The sequence below is a fragment of the Zosterops lateralis genome (genome assembly GCF_965231275.1).
Source record: "Zosterops lateralis genome assembly, chromosome: 35".
NCBI lineage: Eukaryota > Metazoa > Chordata > Aves > Passeriformes > Zosteropidae > Zosterops > Zosterops lateralis.
In genome coordinates this window covers 1,179,392-1,200,557 of record NC_139795.1, presented here as the reverse complement: position 1 = coordinate 1,200,557, position 21,166 = coordinate 1,179,392, and the positions used below count along the sequence as shown (strand labels likewise).

Here is a 21,166-nt window from a genome sequence, read left to right as displayed (position 1 = left end):
TGGGGAAAAATGGGGAAAAAATGGGGGAGAAATGGGGGAGAAATGGGGGGAAAAATGGAGGAAAAATGGGAGAAAAATGGGGGAAAAATGGGAGAAAAATGGGGGAGAAATGGGGGGGAAAAATGGGGGAAAAATGAGAAAAAAAATGGTGAAAAATGGGGGAGAAATGGGGAAAAAATGGGGGGGAAAATGGGGGGAAAATGGGGGAGAAATGGGGGGAAATGGGGAAAAATGGTGAAAAATGGGGGAAAAATGGGGAAAAAATGGTGAAAAATGGGGAGAAATGGGGGGAAAAATGGGGGAAAAATGAGAAAAAATGGTGAAAAATGGGGGAGAAAATGGGAAAAATGGGGGAAAAATGAGAAAAAAAAAGGTGAAAAATGGGGGAGAAATTGGGAAAAAATGAGAAAAAAAAAGGAAAAAAAAAGGAAAAAAATGGTGAAAAATGGGAGAAAAAATGGTGAAAAATGGGGGAAAAAATGGGGGAGAAATGGGGGAAAAATGAGAAAAAAATGGGGAAAAATGGGGGAGAAATGGGGGGAAAATGGGGAAAAATGGGGGAGAAATGGGGAAAAATGAGAAAAAAAAATGGGAAAAATGGGGGAGAAATGGGGGGGAGAAATGGGGGGGAAAAATGGGGGAAAAATGAGAAAAAATGGTGAAAAATGGGGGAGAAATGGGGAAAAAATGAGAAAAAAAAAGGAAAAAAAAAAGGAAAAAAATGGTGAAAAATGGGAGAAAAAATGGGGAGAAAATGGGGAGAAAATGGGGGGAAAATGGGGGGAAAATGGGGAAAAAAGGGGATTTTCTTGGGTAGAAAAAAGAGGAATTTGGGGAGGAAAAAATGGAAATTTTGGGGTGAAAAATTGGAATTTTGGGACAGAAAAAAATGGGAATTTTTGGGGGCAGAAAAATGGGAATTTTGGGAGAAAAAAGGGGGAAAAAAGAGAATTTTCTTGGGTAGAAAAAAGAGGAATTTGGGGAGGAAAAAACGGGAATTTTGGGGTGAAAAATTCGAATTTTAGGGCAGGAAAAATGGGAATTTTTGGGGGAAATGGGAATTTTGGGGGAAAAAAAGGAATTTCTGGAGAAAATGGGAATTTTGGGGGGGAAATGGGAATTTGGGGAGGAAAAAATGGAAATTTGGGGGCAGAAAAATGGGAATTTTAGGAGGAAAAAAGGGGAGAGAAAAAAAGGGGATTTTTTAGGAGATAAAAGGGGAATTTGGGGAGGAAAAATGGGAATTTTGGGGTGAAAAATTGGAATTTTGGGGAGGAAAAAGGGGAGGAAAAAAGGGGATTTTTTAGGAGATAAAAGGGGAATTTGAGGGGGGAAAAAAGGGAAATTTTGAGGGGGAAAAATGGGAATTTTTGGGAGGAAAAATGGGAATTTTGGGCAGAAAAATGGGAATTTTTGGGAGGAAAAATGGAGGGAAAGAAAAGAGGATTTTTGGGGGGAAAAATGGGAATTTTGGGGGTAAAAAAGGGGATTTTTGTGACTCACTCGATCCCCTTTGGGCCCAACGTCTCCTCGGAGACCCGGAGACCCCTCGGAGCCCTGGAGGGAAAAATTGGGGAAAAATTGGGATTTTTTGGGAATTTTTTGGGAATTTTTTTGGAATTTTTTCTGAATTTTTAGAGGAATTTTTAGAGGAAATTTTGAGGAATTTTGGGGAATTTTTTTTGGATTTTTTTTTGGAATTTTGAGGGATTTTTAGGGGAATTTGGGGGCGGATTTTAAAGGAATTTTGGGGATTTTTAGGGGATTTTTTGGAGGATTTTGGGGAATTTCGGGGAGAATTTTGAGGGATTTTTTGGGAATTTTGGGGGGATTTTTGGGGATTTTTTAGAGGAATTTTTAGGGGAATTTTTGAGGAATTTTGGGGAATTTTTTTTTTTTTTGGGGGGGGGAATTTTGAGGGATTTTTAGGGAAATTTTGGGGGGTTTCAAAGGAATTTTGGGGAATTTTTGGGATTTTTGGGAATTTTGGGGGGAATTTTGGGGGGAATTTTGGAAGGAATTTTTGGGGATTTTTAGGGGATTTTGGGGAATTTTTTGGGAATTTTTTGAGGAATTTTTAGGGGAATTTTTGAGGAATTTTGGGGGGAATTTTGAGGGATTTTTAGGGAAATTTTGGGGGGTTTCAAAGGAATTTTGGGGAATTTTTGGGATTTTTGGGAATTTTGGGGGGAATTTTGGGGGGAATTTTGGAAGGAATTTTTGGGGATTTTTAGGGGATTTTTAGGGGATTTGGGGGGATTTTTAAGGAAATTTTGAGGGATTTTGGTGGATTTTTAGGGGATTTTGGGAGTTTTAAGGAATTTTCAAGATTTTAAAGGGAATTTGGGGATTTTTAGGGGAATTTTTGAGGGATTTTGGGGGATTTTTTGGGGGAAATTTGGGGGATTTTGGGGGATTTTTAAGAGAATTTTTGGGGCTATTTGGGATTTTTGGGGAATTTTGAGGAATTTTAAAGGAAATTTTGAGGGAAATTTGGGGATTTTGAGGGATTTTGGGGGAATTTAGGAAATTTTTCTTGATTTTTGTGGAATTTTGAGGGAAATTGGGGAATTTATGAGGAATTTTTGGGGGGGGAATTTGGGGGGGATTTTTTTTTTTAATTTTTTTTGAATTTTTAGGAATTTTTGGAGGGATTTTTTGGGGGATTTTTTTGGGGGAAATTTTGTGTGAATTTGGGGGAATTTTGGGGATTTTTAAGGAAATTTTTGGGGTTTTGGAAGAATTTTGGGGGATTTGGAGGAATTTTGGGGATTTGGGGGATTTTGGGGAGATTTTTAAGGAATTTTGGGGATTTTTAAGGAAATTTGGGGATTTTGGGGGGATGTTTTTGGAATTTTTGGGGAATTTTTTTTTGAATTTTGAAGAATTTGGGGGGATTTGGGGGTTTTTGGGGAATTTTGGGGATTTTTGGGGGATTTTTATGGGGAAATTTGGGGGAATTTTTGGGGATTTTTTTGGGATTTTATTTTTAGTTTTTGGGGAATTTTTTCTGAATTATTTTTTTTAATTTTGGAGGATTTGGGGGGGGGGAGTTTTGAGGAAATTTGGGGATTTTGGGCATTTTGAGGGATTTGGGGGGAAAATTGGGGGATTTTTTGGGAATTTTTGGTCATTTTTAAGGAAATTTTGGGGGTTTTGGGGATTTTAAAGGAAATTTTGGCATTTTTCAGAATTTTGGGGGATTTTTTTGGGAAATTTGGGAGATTTTTTGGGGGGATGTTTGGGAATTTTTGAGAGATTTTGGGGGGAATTTTGGTGGGAATTTCTGGAAGGAATTTTGGAAGGAATTTTGAGGGATTTTTTGGGGGGATTTTTGGGGATTTTTTAAGGAAATTTTGGGGGAATTTTGGGGAATTTTTGGGGCATTTTGGTTAATTTGTTTTTGTTTTTTTTTTTTTTTTCCTGGGATTTTTTTTTGTAAATTTTTTTGAATTTTGGGGGGAAATTTTTGGGGAATTTGGGAGGAATTTTGGGAAGTTTCTGGGGAATTTTTGGGAGGAATTCTGGGGAGTTTTGGGGGGTATTTTTGGGATATTTTTGGGGTTTTTTGGGGTCTCTCTCACCTTCTCTCCCTTGTGGCCCTTCAGCCCCCGGATCCCGTCAACGCCCTGAAAAACACGGGAAAAATGGGGAAAAAATCAGGAAAAATTTTGGGGAAAATCAGGGAAAATTGGGGGAAATTTAGGGAAAAATTTGGGGAAAATTTGGGAAAAAAATCGGGGAAAATTGGGAAAAATTAGGGAAAATATCCGGAAAATTTGGGGGAAAATATCCGAAAAAAAAATGGGAAAAAAATCGGGGGAAATTGGGAAAAATTGAGGAAAAAATCAGGGAAAATTGGGAAAATTTGGGGAAAATTGGGAAAAAAAATCAGGGAAATTTTGGGGAAAATTGGAGAAAAAAATTGGGAAAAAAATCAGGGAAAAAAATCAGGGAAAATTGGAAAAAAAAATTTGGGAAAAAAGCAGGGAAAAATTGGGGGAAAAATCAGGGAAAAAAATCAAGGAAAATTGGGAAAAATTGGGGGAAATTGGGAAAAAAATCAAGAAAAATCAGAGAAAAAAATCAAAGAAAAATCGGAGAAAATCAGGGGAAAAGTGGAAAAAATGATGGAAAATGATGGAAAATCAGGAAAAAAATGGGGAGCAGGAAAATATCAGGAGAATATCAAGAGAAAATCAGGGAAAATTGGGGGAAAAATAGGGAAAAAATCAGGGAAAATCAGGAAAAATCAGGGAAAATTGGGGGAAAATTGGGAAAAAATCAGGAAAAATTGGGAAAAAGTCAGGGGAAAATTGTGGAAAATGGGGGAAAATCGGGAGAAAAAATCAGGGAAAATCAGGGAAAGATCAGGGAAATTTTGGGAAAAATAGGAAAAAAATCAGGAAAATTGGGGAAAAAATAGGAAAAAAATCAGGGAAAATTGGGGGGAAAAATGAGGAAAAAATGGGGAAAATTTGGGGGGAAATTAGGGAAAAAAATTGGGAAAAGATCAGGGAAAATTGGAGGGAAATTGAGAAAAAAATCGTGAAAAAAAATCAGGAAAAATTCGGGAAAAAATTGGGGGAAAATTGGAAAAAATTGGGGAAAAAATCAGGGAAATTTGGGGAAAAATGGGGAAAAAAATGGGGAAAAAAATCAGGAAAAATTAGGGGAAAAAAAATCAGGGAAATTGAGAAAAAATCAGGAAAAATTGGGGGAAAATCAGAGAAAATTGGTGAAAATGGGGGAAAACCCCAAAATTTCCCATCCCAGAGTGGGACAGACCCCAAAATTTGGAGAATTTGGGGAAAATTGGGGAAATTTGGGGGGAAAATTGGGAAAAATTGGGAAAAAAGTCAGGGAAAATTGGGAAAAATAGAAAAAAAATCAGGGAAAAAATCAGGGAAGAAATCAGGAAAAATTGGGAAAAAATCAGGGAAAATTGGGGGAAATTGGGGAAAAAAATCAGGAAAAAAATCAGGGAAATTTGGGAAAAATTGGAGAAAAAATCAGGGAAAATTGGGAAAAAATTGGGAAAAATTGAGGGAAATTGAGGGAAAAATGCGGAAAAAAATCAGGAAAAAATTGGGGAAAATTTGGGGTAAAAATCAGAGAGAATTGGGGAAAATTGGAAAAAAATCAGGGAAAAAATCAGGGAAAAAATCAGGGAAAAAATCAGGAAAAATTGGGAAAAATTGGGGAAAAAATCAGGAAAAATTGGGGAAAATTCAGGGAAAAAAACAGAGAAAAATCAGGGAAAAATGGGGAAAAATTGGGGAAAATCAGGGAACATTCGGGAAAAAATCAGGGAAAATTGGGGAAAAATAGGGAAAAAAAATCAGGGAAAAATTGGGGGGAAAATGGGGAAAATTTGGGAAAATTGGGGGGAAATTAGGGAAAAAAATAAGGGAAAATTGGGGAAAAAATTGGGAAAAAATCAGGAAAAATTGGAGAAAAATCAGAGAAAATTGAGAAAAATCTGGAAAAAAATCAGGCAAAAATTGGGAAAAACATCAGGGAAATTTTGAGGAAAACTGGGGAAAAATCAGGGAAAAAAAAAACAGGAAAAATTGGGAAAAAATCAGGGAAAATTGGGGAAAAAAACCAGGAAAAATTTGGAAAAAATTGGGGAAAAAAATCAGGGAAAAAAACAGGGAAAAAAAACCAGGGAAAATTGGGAAAAAATCAGGGAAAATTGGGGAAAAAAACCAGGAAAAATTTGGAAAAAATTGGGGAAAAAATCAGGGAAAAAAATCAGGGAAAAAAAACAGGGAAAATTGGGGGAAATTGGGGGAATTTTGGGGAAAATTTTGGGGAAATTTTCGGAAAATTTGGGAATTTTGGGGAATTTCTCACCTTGAGGCCGCGGGGCCCGGGGTAGCCCTGGGGGCCCTGGGGACCTGCTGGACCCTGAAGGGAAAATTGGGATTTAAAGGGGAAAAAATAAAGTTTTTGGGGAAATTTGGGGGATTTTGGGGGAATTTGGGGGGAATTTGGGGGATTTGGGGGGAATTTGGGGGGAATTTGGGGGATTTGGGGGAAGTTTTGGGGGAAATTTTCGGGGGAATTTGGGGAAAATTGGGGGATTTGGAGAAGATTTGGGGGAATTTGGGAAAATTTGGAGAAATTTTGGGTGAATTTGGAGAAATTTGGGGGAAATTTGGGGGATTTTGGGGGAATTTTGGGGGTTTTGGGAGGATTTGGGGATTTTAGGGGGAATTTGGGGAGATTGGGGGGATTTGGGGGGAAATTTGGAGAAAATTTGTGGGAATTTGGGGAAATTTTGGGAAATTTGGGGAATTTGGGGGGAGTTGGGGAAATTTGGGGGGAACTGGAGAATATTTAGGGGATTTTTTTGGGGAATTTGGGGAAATTTTGGGGGAAAATTGGGGGAAATTTGGGTGGAATTTTGGAGAATTTGGGGAAGATTTGGAGGGAATTTGGGGAAATTTGGAGGATTTTGGGGAATTGAGGAGAATTCGGGGGGAAATTTTGGGAATTCGAGTAGATTCGGGAAATTTGTGGATTTAGGGGTGGCAAAAAAAAAAAAAAATTTGGGGAATTTTGGGGGATTTTTGGGGGGAATTTGGAAAATTTGGGTAAATTTTGGGTAACTTGTGGTAATTTGGGGGGGGTTTGGGGGTGGAATTTCCAGGATTTGGGGAGAATTTGGGGTTTTGGGGTGGAATTTTCCGGATTTGGGGCAATTTTGGGGTAAATTTGGGTGTTTTGGGGTATTTTTGGGGTAATTTGGGGTAATTTTGGGGGGGTTTGGTGTGGAATTTTCAGGATTTTGGGTAATTTTGGGTAAATTTGGGTGTTTTGGGGTAATTTTGGGGTAATTTGGGGTAATTTTGGGGGGTTTTGGGGCGGAATTTTCAGGATTTGGGGTATTTTTTGGGTAAATTTGGGTGTTTTGGGGTGGAATTTTCAGGATTTGGGGTATTTTTTGGGTAAATTTGGGTGTTTTGGGGTGGAATTTTCAGGATTTTGGAGTAATTAGGGTTAATTTTGGGGTAAATTTGGGGTAATTTTGTGTGTTTTGGGGTGGAATTGTCAGAATTTGGGGCAATTTTGGGGTGTTTTGGGGTGGAATTTTCAGGATTTTGGGTAATTTTGGGTAAATTTGGGTGTTTTGGGGTAATTTTGGGGTAATTTGGGGTAATTTTGGGGGGGTTTGGGGTGGAATTTTCAGGATTTGGGGTAAATTTTGGGTAATTGGGTGTTTTGGGGTATTTTTGGGGTAATTTGGGGTAATTTTGGGGGGTTTTGGGGTGGAATTTTCAGGATTTTGGGGTAATTAGGGTTAATTTTGGGGTAAATTTGGGGTAATTTTGTGTGTTTTGGGGTGGAATTGTCAGAATTTGGGGCAATTTTTGGGTGTTTTGGGGTGGAATTTTCAGGATTTTGGGTAATTTTGGGTAAATTCGGGTGTTTTGGGGTAATTTTGGGATAATTTGGGGTAATTTTGGGGTGTTTTGGGGTGGAATTTTCAGGATTTTGGGTAATTTTGGGTAAATTTGGGTGTTTTGGGGTAATTTTGGGGTAATTTGGGGTAATTTTGGGGTGTTTTGGGGTGGAATTTTCAGGATTTGGGGTAATTTTGGGGTAAATTTGGGTGTTTTGGGGTAATTTTGGGGTAATTTGGGGTAATTTTGGGGGGTTTTGGGGTGGAATTTTCAGGATTTGGGGTAAATTTTGGGTAATTGGGTGTTTTGGGGTAATTAGGGTTAATTTTGGGGTAATTTGGGGTAAATTTGGGTGTTTTGGGGTGGAATTTTCAGGATTTGGGGTAAATTTGGGTGTTTTGGGGTGGAATTTTCAGGATTTTGGGGTAATTAGGGTTAATTTTGGGGTAAATTTGGGGTAATTTTGTGTGTTTTGGGGTGGAATTGTCAGAATTTGGGGCAATTTTGGGGTGTTTTGGGGTGGAATTTCCAGGATTTGGGGCAATTTTGGGTAAGTTCGGGTGTTTTGGGGTAATTTTGGGGTAATTTGGGGTAATTTTGGGGGGTTTTGGGGTGGAATTTTCAGGATTTTGGGTAATTTTGGGTAAATTTGGGTGTTTTGGGGTAATTTTGGGGTAATTTGGGGTAATTTTGGGGGGTTTTGGGGCGGAATTTTCAGGATTTGGGGTAAATTTTGGGTAATTGGGTGTTTTGGGATAATTAGGGTTAATTTTGGGGTAATTTGGGGTAAATTTGGGTGTTTTGGGGTGGAATTTTCAGGATTTTGGGGTAATTAGGGTTAATTTTGGGGTAAATTTGGGGTAATTTTGTGTGTTTTGGGGTGGAATTTCCAGGATTTGGGGCAATTTTTGGGTGTTTTGGGGTGGAATTTCCAGGATTTTGGGTAATTTTGGGTAAATTTGGGTGTTTTGGGGTAATTTTGGGGTAATTTGGGGCAATTTTGGGGGGTTTTGGGGTGGAATTGTCAGGATTTGGGGTAAATTTTGGGTAATTGGGTGTTTTGGGATAATTAGGGTTAATTTTGGGGTAATTTGGGGTAAATTTGGGTGTTTTGGGGTGGAATTTTCAGGATTTGGGGTATTTTTTGGGTAAATTTGGGTGTTTTGGAGTGGAATTTTCAGGATTTGGGGTAAATTCGGGTGTTTTGGGGTGGAATTTTCAGGATTTTGGGGTAATTAGGGTTAATTTTGGGGTAAATTTGGGGTAATTTTGTGTGTTTTGGGGTGGAATTTCCAGGATTTGGGGCAATTTTGGGGTGTTTTGGGGTGGAATTTTCAGGATTTTGGGTAATTTTGGGTAAATTCGGGTGTTTTGGGGTAATTTTGGGGTAATTTGGGGTAATTTTGGGGGGTTTTGGGGTGGAATTTTCAGGATTTTGGGGTAATTAGGGTTAATTTTGGGGTAAATTTGGGGTAATTTTGTGTGTTTTGGGGTGGAATTGTCAGAATTTGGGGCAATTTTTGGGTGTTTTGGGGTGGAATTTTCAGGATTTTGGGCAATTTTGGGTAAATTCGGGTGTTTTGGGGTAATTTTGGGGTAATTTGGGGTAATTTGGGGCAATTTTTGGGTGTTTTGGGGTGGAATTTTCAGGATTTTGGGTAATTTTGGGTAAATTCGGGTGTTTTGGGGTAATTTTGGGGTAGTTTTGGGGTAATTTGGGGTAATTTTGGGGGGTTTTGGGGCGGAATTTTCAGGATTTGGGGTAAATTTGGGTAAGTTCGGGTGTTTTGGGGTATTTTTGGGGTATTTTTGGGGTAATTTGGGGTAATTTTGGGGGGTTTTGGTGTGGAATTTTCAGGATTTTGGGTAATTTTGGGTAAATTTGGGTGTTTTGGGGTAATTTTGGGGTAATTTTGGGGTAATTTTGTGTGTTTTGGGGTGGAATTTTCAGGATTTTGGGGTAATTAGGGTTAATTTTTGGGGTAAATTTGGGTGTTTTTGTGCGTTTTGTGTGTTTTGGGGTGGAATTTTCAGGATTTTGGGGTAAATTTGGGTGTTTTGGGGTGGAATTTTCAGGATTTTGGGGTAATTAGGGTTAATTTTGGGGTAAATTTGGGGTAATTTTGTGTGTTTTGGGGTGGAATTGTCAGAATTTGGGGCAATTTTGGGGGGTTTTGGGGTGGAATTTTCAGGATTTTGGGGTAATTAGGGTTAATTTTGGGGTAAATTTGGGGTAATTTTGTGTGTTTTGGGGTGGAATTGTCAGAATTTGGGGCAATTTTGGGGGGTTTTGGGGTGGAATTTTCAGGATTTTGGGTAATTTTGGGTAAATTTGGGTGTTTTGGGGTAATTTTGGGGTATTTTTGGGGTAATTTGGGGTAATTTTGGGGGGTTTTGGGGCGGAATTTTCAGGATTTGGGGTAAATTTTGGGTAATTGGGTGTTTTGGGATAATTAGGGTTAATTTTGGGGTAATTTGGGGTAAATTTGGGTGTTTTGGGGTGGAATTTTGGGGTATTTTTGGGGTAATTTGGGGTAATTTTGGGGGGTTTTGGTGTGGAATTTTCAGGATTTTGGGTAATTTTGGGTAAATTCGGGTGTTTTGGGGTAATTTTGGGGTATTTTTGGGGTAATTTGGGGTAATTTTGGGGGGTTTTGGGGCGGAATTTTCAGGATTTTGGGTAATTTTGGGTAAATTTGGGTGTTTTGGGGTAATTTTGGGGTAATTTGGGGTAATTTTGGGGGGTTTTGGGGCGGAATTTTCAGGATTTGGGGTAAATTTTGGGTAATTGGGTGTTTTGGGATAATTAGGGTTAATTTTGGGGTATTTTTGGGGTCACCTGTGCTCCGGTCCCGCCGGGGGGTCCCTCCTTCCCTGGGTGTCCCTGGAGGGGGAGGGGACACAAAACGGGGGTGGGGGAGGGGACCCCAAAATTGGGGTTTGAGCCCCCAGAGCCCCAAATTTGGGGGTTTTTTGGGGGAATTTTGGGGTTTTTTTGGGGTTTTTTGGGGGAACTCACGGGGGGCCCGTCGGATCCCGGGAGCCCCGGCAGCCCCGGCCGCCCCTGGGGGCCCTGGAAGGGAATTGGGGGGTCAAAATCAGCCCAAAATCATCCAAAAATCAACCCAAAATCAGCCAAAAAATGGCCCCAAAATTATCCCGAAATCAGTCCAAAAAGATCCCAAAATCATCCCAAAAATAGCCCCAAAAATAAACTCAAAATAATCTCAAAATCAGACCAAAATCAGCCTAAAATCAGCCCAAAAATGGCACCAAAATTATCCCAAAATCAGCCCAAAATTATCCCAAAATCAGCCCAAAAATGGCCCAAAATCAGCCCCAAAAATAAACCAAAATCAGCCCAAAAATAGCCCAAAAATAACTCAAAATTAGCCCCCAAAATCAGCCCGAAAATAGCCCCAAAATCAGCCCAAAATGAGCCCCAAATCAGCCCAAAAATGGTCCCAAAATTATCCCGAAATCAGCCTAAAAATGGCCCCAAAATGATCCAAAAATCAGCCCAAAATCAGCCCAAAATAGCCAAAAAACCAGCCCAAAATTAGACCAAAAATAGCCAAAAAATCAGCCTAAAATTAGATCAAAAATGGCACCAAAATAATCCCAAAATCAGCCCAAAATAGCCCCAAAATCAGCCCAAATTATTCCAAAATCAGCCCAAAAATTGCCCCAAAATCAGCCCCAAAATCAGCCCCAAAATCAGCCCAAAATTTACCCCAAAATAACGCAAAATCAGCCCAGAAATGGCCCCAAAATCCACCCGAAAACAGCCCAAAAATAAACCCAAAATCAGCCCCCAAAATCAGCCCCAAAATTATCCCAAAATCAGCCCCCAAATCCCAAAAAATCCTCCCAGGACTCCCCAAAATGCCCCAAAATCCACCCAAAATCTCCCCAAATGCCCCAAAATCTCCCAAATCCCCCCAGGACCCCCCAAACCTTCCCAGGACCCCAAAATCTCTCCCGGGACCCCCAAAAATCCCAAAAAATGACCAAAATCCCTCAAAATCCCCCCCCCCCCCCCCCAAATCCCCCAAAATCTCTCAAATCCCCAAACCCTCCAAAATTCTCCCCAAATCCCCCAAAATCTCAAAAAATCCTCCCAGGACTCCCCAAAATTCCCCAAAATCCCCCCAAAAAATCCCCAAAAAATCCCCCAAATCCCCAAAATCCCCCCAAAATCCCCCCCCCCGGACCCTCCAAAAATCCCAAAACGCCCCAAAATTCCCCAAAATATCAAAATCCCAAAACATGCCCCCAAAATCCCCAAAAATCCCCCCCAAAAATCCCCCCCAGGAACCGCCAAAATCCCCCAAAATGCTCCAAAATCTCCCAAATTCCCCAAAATGCCCCAAAATCCCTCCAGGACCCCCCCAAAAAACCCCAAATCCCCCCCAAAACCTCCCAAATCCCAAAAAAGCCTCCAAAATCCACCCAAAATCTCCCAAATCCCCCAAATTCCCCCAAAATTCCCCCCAAAATCCCTCCAGGACCCCAAAAATCCCCCAAATTCCCCCAAAATCCCCCCAAAAATCCCCCAAAATCCCCTCAAATCCGCCCAAAAATCCCCCCAAAATCCACCCAAAAATCCCCCAAAAATCCCCCCAAAAATCCCCCAAAAATCCCCCTAAACCCCCCCAAAAATCCCCCAAATTCCCCCAAAATTTCCCCAAATTTTCCCCAATTCCTCTGAAATCCCCCCAAAATCCACCAAAACCTTCCCCAAATTCCCCAAAATCCCCCCAAATTTCCCCAATTTCCCCAAAATTCCCCCAAATTCACTCAAACTTTCCCCAAAATTTCCTCAAATTTCCCCCAAATCCCCCAAAATTCCTCCAAAATCCCCCAAATTCCCCAAAATTCTCCTCAAATCTCCCCAAATTTTTTCCCAAATTTTCCTCAAATCCCCCCAAATTCCCCCCAAATCACCCCAAATCCCAAAAAATCCCCCCCAGAACTCTTCAAAACACCCCAAATTCCCCCAAAATCCCCCAAAATTCCCCAAAATATCCCCCAAACTTTCCCCAAATCCCCTCAAATCTCCCCAAAATCCCCCAAATCCCCCCAAAATTTCCCCAAAATCCCCCAAATCCCTCCAAATCCCCCCAAAATCCCCCAATTTTCCCCCCCAAATCCCCAAATTCCTCAAAATTCCTCCCAAAATCCTCAAAATCCCCAAAATTTCCCTCAAATTCTCCCCAAATTCCCTCAAATCTCCCCAAAATCCCCCAAATTTCCCCAAAATCCCCCCAAAATCCCCCCAAAGGCCCCAAACCTTCTCCCCGGGGGCTCCGGTCGCTCCTTGGGGTCCCGGGAGACCCTGAAACAACAAACGGGGATTTGGGGGGGAAATTTGGGGATTTTTTGGGGAAATTTGGGGGATTTTGGGGGGATTTGGGGAATTTGGGGGAATTTTGGGGGAAATTTGGGGGAATTTGGGGGGAATTTTGGAGGAATTTTGGAGGAATTTTGGGGTATTTGGGGGAAATTTGAGGAAAATTTGAGGAAAATCTGGGGGGATTTGGGGAGAATTTGAGGGAAATTGAGGAATTTGGGATTTGGGGGGGAAATTTGGGGGAGTTTGGGGGATTTGGAGGGATTTGGGGGATTTTGGGGAAATTTGGGGAAATTTTGGGGGGATTTGGGGGAATTTTGGGGAGATTTGAGGGGATTTGGGGAAAGTTTGGGGGATATTTTGGGGAATTTTGGGGGATTTTGGGGGAATTTGGGGTGTTTTGAAGAGTTCTGGGGGGGATTTTTTGGGATTTGGGGTGATTTGGGGGGAATTTGGGGGGATTTGAGGAAAATTTGGGAAAAATTTGGGGAGATTTGAGGAGAATTTTGGGGAATTTGGGGGATTTTGGAGGAATTTTGGGGGGATTTGGGGGAAATTTGAGGAAAATTTGGGGAAAGTTTGAGTGAATTTGGGGGAATTTTGGGGAAAATTGGGGAAATTTGGGGGGATTTTGGGGAATTTGGGGAAGGTTTTGGTGGATTTGGGGGGATTTCAGAGGAATTGGGGAAAATTTGGGGAAATTTTGGGGGATTTGGGGAAATTTTAAGGGATTTTGGGGGAGGTTTTAGTTAATTTTGGGGGGATTTGGGGGGAATTTGGGGAGAATTTGGGGGGATTTGGGGAAAACTTTGGGGGATTTGGGGGAAATTTGGGGGAATTTGGGAAGATTTGGGGAATTTGGGGGAAATTTGGGGGAATTTGGGAAGATTTGGGGAGAATTTGGGGGAATTTGAGGAAAATTTGGGAAAAATTTGGGGAGATTTGAGGAGAATTTTGGGGAATTTGGGGGATTTTGGGGGAATTTGGGGGATTTGGAGAAAATTTGGGGGATTTTGGGGGATTTTGGGGCATTTTTGGGAGTTCTGGGGGGGATTTTTTGGGATTTGGGGAGAATTTGAGGAAAATTTTGGGGAATTTTGGGGGGAAATTTTGAAGAATTTGGGAGGAAATTTGGGAGGAAATTTGGGGGAATTTTGGGGCTTTTGGGGGAATTTTGGGGCGATTTTGGGGGAATTTGAGGAAATTTGGGGGATTTGGGGAAATTTGGGTAAAATTTGGGGGTGTCTGGGGGGATTTTGGGGAATTTTGGGGATTTTTGGGGGGATTTGGGGAAGGTTTTGATGGATTTTGGGGAGATTTATGACATTTTGGGGCAAATTTGGGGGAATTTGGGGGGATTTTTTTTGGATTTTTGGGGAATTTTGGGGACAAATTTTTTTGGGGGGGGATTTTTTTGGGAATTTTGTGGTGAATTTTGGGTGAATTTTGGGTGAATTTTGGGGAATTTTGGGGACAATTTTTTTTGGTTTTTGGGGGATTTTTTGAGGAATTTTTGGGGTGAATTTGGGGTGAATTTTGGTATTTTTAGGTAATTTCTGAGAGATTTTTGGGGGGATTTTTTGGGGATTTTGGGGGGGTTTTTTAGGGACTTTTGGGGTGAATTTCGGATGAATTTGGGGGAATTTCGGGGACAATTTTTAGGAAATTTTGGGGTGAATTTGGGGCGTTTTTAGGGAATTTTGGGGACAATTTTTTGGGAATTTTAAGGGAATTTTTAGAAACTTTTGGGGTGATTTTGGGGATGATTTTTAGGGGATTTTGGGGGAATTTTGGGGACAATTTTTTTGAGATTTTTTTGGGGATTTTTTTTTTTGGGAATTTGGGGTGAACTTTCTTGTGAATTTGGGGAATTTTGGGGGAATTTTTGGGACAATTTTTTTTTGGTTTTTGGGGGATTTTTTTGAGGAATTTTTAGGGACTTTTGGGGTGAATTTGGGGTGAATTTTGGGATGAATTTTGGGATATTTTGGGGACGATTTTTTGGGGATTTTTTGGTTTTTTTGGGGGGAATTTTGGGGATGATTTTTTGGGATTTTTTTAGATTTTGGGGGGATTTTTTTAGGGACTTTTGGGGTGAATTTTGGGGTGAATTTTGGGGTGAATTTTGGGTATTTTTGCAGAATTTTGGGGACGATTTTTGGGGAATTTTTTGGGGATTTTTTTAGGGAATTTGGGGGGGGAATTTTGGGAATTTTTTGGGAATTTCTGGGAGATTTTTTGGGGGATTTTTTTGGCGAATTTGGGGAATTTTGGGGATAATTTTTTTGGGGGGGGGATTTTTTAGGTAATTTTTGGGGATTTTTGGGGTGTATTTTGGGGCGAATTTTGGGTATTTTGGGGGAATTTTGGGGACGATTTTTTGTGGATTTTTTAGGGAATTTTGGGGGGAATTTGGGGATTTTTTGGGGGAATTTTGGGGACAATTTTTTTATTTTGGGGTTCTTTTTTTTGGATTTTAAAGGGAACTTTGGGATGAATTTGGGGTGACTTTGGGGTGAATTTTTGGGGTGAATTTTTGGGGTGAATTTGAGGATGAATTTGGGATGAATTTTGGGGTGAATTTGAGGTGAATTTTCGGGTGAATTTGGGGAATTTTTGGGGAATTTTGGGGAGATTTTTTTGAGGATTTTGGGGTGAATTCTGGGGTGAATTTTTGAGGTGAATTTTGGGTATTTTTGGGGAATTTTGGGGGCGATTTCTTTTTAAATTTTTGTGATTTTTTGGTGGATTTTTTAGGGAATTTTGGGGTGAACTTTGGGGTGAATTTGGGGTGAATTGTGAGTTGAAATTTTGGGTGAATTTTGGGTATTTTTTAGGGAATTTTGGGGGGATTTTTTTGGGGATTTTTGGTGAATTTTTGGGATGATTTTTTGGGGATTTTTTTGGTGAATTTTGGGTATTTTTGGGGAATTTTCGGGACGATTTTTTGGGGATTTTTGGGGGGATTTTTTAGGGAATTTTGGGATAAATTTGGGGATTTTGGGGGATTTTTTTAGGGAATTTTGAATGAATTTGGGATGAATTTTGGGGAATTTTTGGGGAATTTTGGGGACAATTTTTTTGGGGGATTTTGGGGGGAATTTTTTTTTGGGATTTTTTGAGATTTTTGGGGGATTTTTTTTGGGAATTCTGGATTGAATTTTGGGGAATTTTGGGGGACGATTTTTTTGGGAATTTCAGGAACGATTTTTGGGTATTTTGGGGAGTTTTTTAGGGAATTTTGGGGTGAATTTGGGGTGAATTTTGAGATGAATTCGGGAGGATTTTTTGGGGGATTTTTTTGTGAATTTTTTAGGGAATCTCGGGGAGATTTTGGGGGGATTTTTTTAAGGATTTTTGGGGAATTTTTTGGGGAATTTTTGGGACTTTTTTAGGGAATTTTGGGGTGATTTTGGTGGTGAATTTTGTATATTTTTGTGGTCTGACCTGTGTCCCGGGGCTGCCCTGCTGCCCGGGGGGTCCCGGCTCTCCCTGGGGGCCCTTTGGGGGGAAAAACAAAAACACAAAATTATTTTTGGGGAGGAAAATCACCCCAAAAAAAACTCCCCAAACCCACCCAAAATCCCAAAATTCCCATTTTTCCCCCCAAAATTCCCATTTTTCCCCCCAAAATTCCCATTTTCCTCCAAAATTCCCATTTTTCCCCCCAAAATTCCCATTTTTCCACCCCAATCCCCATAATTCCATTTTCTGCCCAGAATTCCCATTTTTCTCCCAAAATTCCCATTTTTCCCCCCAAAATTCCCATTTTTCCTCCCAAAATTCCCATTTTTCCCCCAAAATTCCCATTTTTCCCCCCAAAATTCCCATTTTTCCTCCCAAAATTCCCATTTTTCCCCCCAAAATTTCCCATTTTTCCTCCCAAAATTCCCATTTTTCCCCCCAAAATTTCCCATTTTCCCCCAAAATTCCCATTTTTCCCCCCAAAATTCCGTTTTCCCCCAAAATTCCCATTTTTCCTCCCAAAATTCCCATTTTCCCCCCAAAATTCCGTTTTTCCCCCCAAAATTCCCATTTTTCCTCCCAAAATTCCCATTTTTCCTCCCAAAATTCCCATTTTTCCCCCAAAATTCCATTTTTCCCCCCAAAATTCCCATTTTTCCTCCCAAAATTCCCATTTTTCCCCCCAAAATTCCCATTTTTCCTCCCAAAATTCCCATTTTTCCTCCCAAAATTCCCATTTTTCCTCCCAAAATTCCTATTTTCCACCCCAAATCCCCCATAATTCCCATTTTTCTGCCCCAGAATTCCCTTTTTTCCCTAAAAAATTCCCATTTTTCTCCCCAAAATTCCTCCATTTCCCTTCCCAAATTTCCGGTTTTTCCTCAAAAAAAATCCCATTTTTTTGTCCTCAAAATCCCCCTTTTCCTCTCCAAAAAAATCTCCTTTTTTTCCCCCCAAAAACCCTCTTTTTCCCCAAATTTCCCCTTTTTTCCCCCAAAAAAATCCCCAAAATTCCTTTTTTTTTTTTCACCCAAAATCCCCTTTTTTCCCAAAAAAATTTTCCTTTTTTCCCCAAATTTCCCTTTTCTCCCCCGAAATAAAAACCCCAAATTTTCTATTTTTCACCCAAAATTCCATTTTTTTGCCCAAAAAAAATCCCCAAATTTCCCTTTTCTCCTTCCCAAAAATCCCAAATTTCCCTTTCCCCAAAAAATTTCCCGTTTTTCCCCAAAAAATCCCCAAAATTCCCTTTTTTTTCACCCAATATTTTCCATTTTTCCCCCTAAATTCCCTTCTTTCCTCAAATTTCCCGTTTTTCCCACAAAAAAAACCCTCAAAATTCCCTTTTTTACCCAAATTTCCCATTTTCCCCATCAACAAAATCCCCAAAAATCCTTTTTTTCACCCAATTTTTCCCCCCAAATTTCCTTTTTTCCTCAAAAAAATCCCCAAAAATCCCATTTTTCCCCCCAAAATTCCCATTTTTCTACCCCAAATCCCCAAAATTCCCATTTTTCCTCCCAAAATTCCCATTTTTCCTCCCAAAATTCCCATTTTTCCTCCCAAAATTCCTATTTTTCCACCCCAAATCCCCCATAATTCCCATTTTTCTGCCCCAGAATTCCCTTTTTCCCTAAAAAATTCCCATTTTTTCTCCCCAAAATTCCTCCATTTCCCTTCCCAAATTTCCGGTTTTTTCCTCAAAAAAATCCATTTTTGTCCTCAAAATCCCCCTTTTCCTCTCCAAAAAAATCTCCTTTTTTTCCCCCAAAAAACCCTCTTTTTTCCCCCAAATTTCCCTTTTTCCCCCAAAAAAATCCCCAAAATTCCCTTTTTTTTTTTCACCCAAAATCCCCTTTTTTCCCAAAAAAAATTTTCCTTTTTTTCCCCAAATTTCCCTTTTCTCCCCCAAAATAAAAACCCCAAATTTTCTATTTTTCACCCAAAATTCCCATTTTTGCCCAAAAAAATCCCCAAATTTCCCTTTTCTCCTTCCCAAAAATCCCCAAATTTCCCTTTCCCCAAAAAATTTCCCGTTTTTCCCCAAAAATCCCCAAAATTCCCTTTTTTTTACCCAAATTTCCCTTTTCCCCAGAAAAATTCCCTTTTTTCACCCAAATTTCTTTTTTTTTTACCGAGTTTTCCCTTTTTCCCCAAAAAAATCCCCAAAATTCCCTTTTTTTTACCCAATATTTTCCATTTTTCCCCCTAAATTCCCTTTTTTACCCAAATTTCCCGTTTTTCCCACAAAAAAACCCTCGAAATTCCCTTTTTTACCCAAATTTCCCATTTTCCCCATCAACAAAATCCCCAAAAATCCATTTTTTTCACCCAATTTTTCCCCCCAAATTTCCTTTTTTCCTCAAAAAAATCCCCAAAATTCCCTTTTTTCCCCCCAAAATTCCCATTTTTCTACCCCAAATCCCCCAAAATTCCCATTTTTCTGCCCCAAAATCCCCCCAATTTCCCATTTTTCCCCCCAAAAAATCCCATTTTTTCCCCCCAAAATTCCTCCATTTCCTTTCCCAAATTTCCCTTTTTCCCCCAAAATATCCCAATTTTTTGTCCTCAAATTCATTTTTTTTCCCAAGAAATTCCATTTTTCCCTCCCCCCCCAAAAAAATCCCCTTTTATTTTCCCCCAAAAAACCATTTTTCCCCCAAATGGCTTCCCTTTTTCCCCCCAAATTTCCCTTTCCCCCCAAAAATCCCCAGATTTCCCTTTTTTCACCCAAATTCCAATTTTCCCCAAATTTCCCTTTTTCCCCCAAAAAAATCCCCAAATTTCCCTTTTTTCCTCCAAAATTTCCATTTTTTCCCCCCAAAAATCCCCTTTTATTTCCCCCCAAAAAACCATTTCCCCCCCGAATTTCCCATTTTTTTCCCTTAAAAATCCCCAAAATTCCCTTTTTTCACCCAAATTCCAATTTTTGCCCCAAAATTTCCCTTTTATCCCCCAAAATTCCCCAATTTCCCCCCAAAATTCCCAAATTTCCCTTTTTTCACCAAAATTCCAAATATTTTCCCAAAAAAATCCCCAAAATTCCATTTTTTACCCCCCAAATCCCCCAATTCCCTTTTCCCCCCAAAAATCCCATTTTTTCCCCAAAAAATCCCCAAAATTCCAATTTCCCCAAATTTCCCATTTTTCCCCAAAATTCCCTTTTTTTTCCACCAAAAATCTCTTTTTTTCACCCAAATTTCCCTTTTTTCCCCAAAATTCCCTTTTTTCCCCCCCAAAAAAACTCCAAATTTCCTTTTTTTCCCACCAAAATTCCATTTTCCCACAAAAAAATTCCCCAAATTCCCTTTTTTACCCAAATTTCCCATTCCCCCCCCAAATAAACCCCAAATTTCCCTTTTTTTGCCTCCAAAAATCCCCAAAATTCCATTTTTTCACCCCAATTTCCCGTTTTAAACCCCCAAATCTCCTTTTTCCTCAAAAAAACCCCCAAAATCCCCTTTTTCCCCCAAAAAATTCCATTTTTTCCCCAAAATAATCCCCAAATTCCCTTTTTTCACCCAAATTTCCCATTTTTGCCCCAAAAATCCCCAAAATTCCATTTTTTCCCTCAAAAAAATCCCCCAAATTCCCTTTTTTTAACCCAAAATTCCCTTTTTTCACCAAAATTTTTCCCCCCAAATTTCCCATTTTTTCCCCAAAAAATCCCAAAAATTTCCTTTTTTTTTTTTACCCAAAATTCCCATTTTTAACCCAAATTTCCTATTTTTTCACCCAAAAAATGCCAAAACTTCTATTTTCTTCACCCAATTTCCCCTTTTTCCCCCTTCAAATCCCCAAAATTCCCTTTTTTCCCAAAAAAATCCCCAAATTCTGTTTTTTTCCAAAAAAATTCCCTTTTTTTTCCCCAAATTTCCCTCTTTCCCACAAAAAAAATTCCTCCAAATTCCCTTTTTTCACCCCAAATCCCCGTTTTTCCCTTTTTGCCCCCTCAAAACACCAAAATTCACATTTTTAACCCCAAATTCCTTTTTTTTTAACCCCAATTTCCCTTTTACCCAAAAAAACCCCCCTAAAATTCAATTTTTTTTCCCAAAAAATCCCCAAATTCCCTTTTCTCCTCCAAAATTCCATTTTTCCCCCCAAAATTCCCTTTTTTCCCAAAAAAAATTTCCATTTTCCCCCCAATTTTCCCTTTTTTCCCCCAAAAAAAATCCCCAAATTTCCCTTTTTCCCCCCGAAATTTCCAGTTTTCCCCCCCAAATCCCCAAAATTCCCATTTTTTCACCCAAAATTCCTCAAATTTTCCATTTTTTTCCCCCAAAATTCCTCAAATTTTCCATTTTTTCCCCCCAAATTCCTCACCAGGTTCCCTTTGGGGCCGACGGGACCGTCCAGACCTCGAACCCCCTGAGGGGAAAAAATCAGAAATTTGGGGTGAAAAATGAGGAATTTGGGGAGTTTGGGGGAAATTCTGGGAATTTTGGGGGAATTTGGGGAAAATTTGGCGAAATTTGGGGCAATTTTGTGAATTTTGGGGAAAATTTTGGGGGATTTTGGGGAAAATTTGGGGAAATTTGGGGGAAATTTGGAGAATTTTAGGAAAATTTGGGGGAATTTTGGGGGAATTTTGGGGGAATTTGAGGAAATTTGGGAGATTTGGGGGAATTTTGGGAAAATTTGGGGGAGAAATTGGGGAAAATTCGGGTGAAATTTGGGGATTCTGGGAAAATTTGGGGAAATTTGGGAGAATTTGGGGGGATTTTGGGGAAATTTGGGGGAAATTTGGGAGAATTTGGGGGGATTTTGGGGTAATGTGGGGAAAATTCAGGTGAAAATTTGGGGAAATTTTGGGAATTTTGGAGGAATTTGGGTAAAATTTGGGGGAATTTGGGGAAATTTGACGGAAAACTGGGGAAAATTGGGGAAATTTTGGGGGAAATTTGGGGGAAATTTGGAGGATTTTGGGGAAATT

At 39.8% G+C, this 21,166-nt stretch overlaps 1 protein-coding gene across 1 annotated transcript in view; it reads right to left on the bottom strand.

Annotated features, from left to right (window-relative positions):
- Window positions 1-21,166, bottom strand: part of COL11A2 (collagen type XI alpha 2 chain) — a gene marked incomplete at its 5' end in the record, with an annotated part of 87,304 nt that overhangs the window by 65,584 nt on the left and 554 nt on the right. Inside the window, 8 exon segments of the mRNA XM_083881729.1 lie at window positions 1,504-1,557; window positions 3,396-3,629; window positions 5,860-5,913; window positions 10,252-10,296; window positions 10,432-10,485; window positions 12,706-12,750; window positions 16,213-16,266; window positions 20,557-20,601. Coding sequence (XP_083737855.1) covers window positions 1,504-1,557; window positions 3,396-3,629; window positions 5,860-5,913; window positions 10,252-10,296; window positions 10,432-10,485; window positions 12,706-12,750; window positions 16,213-16,266; window positions 20,557-20,601 — 585 coding nt within the window.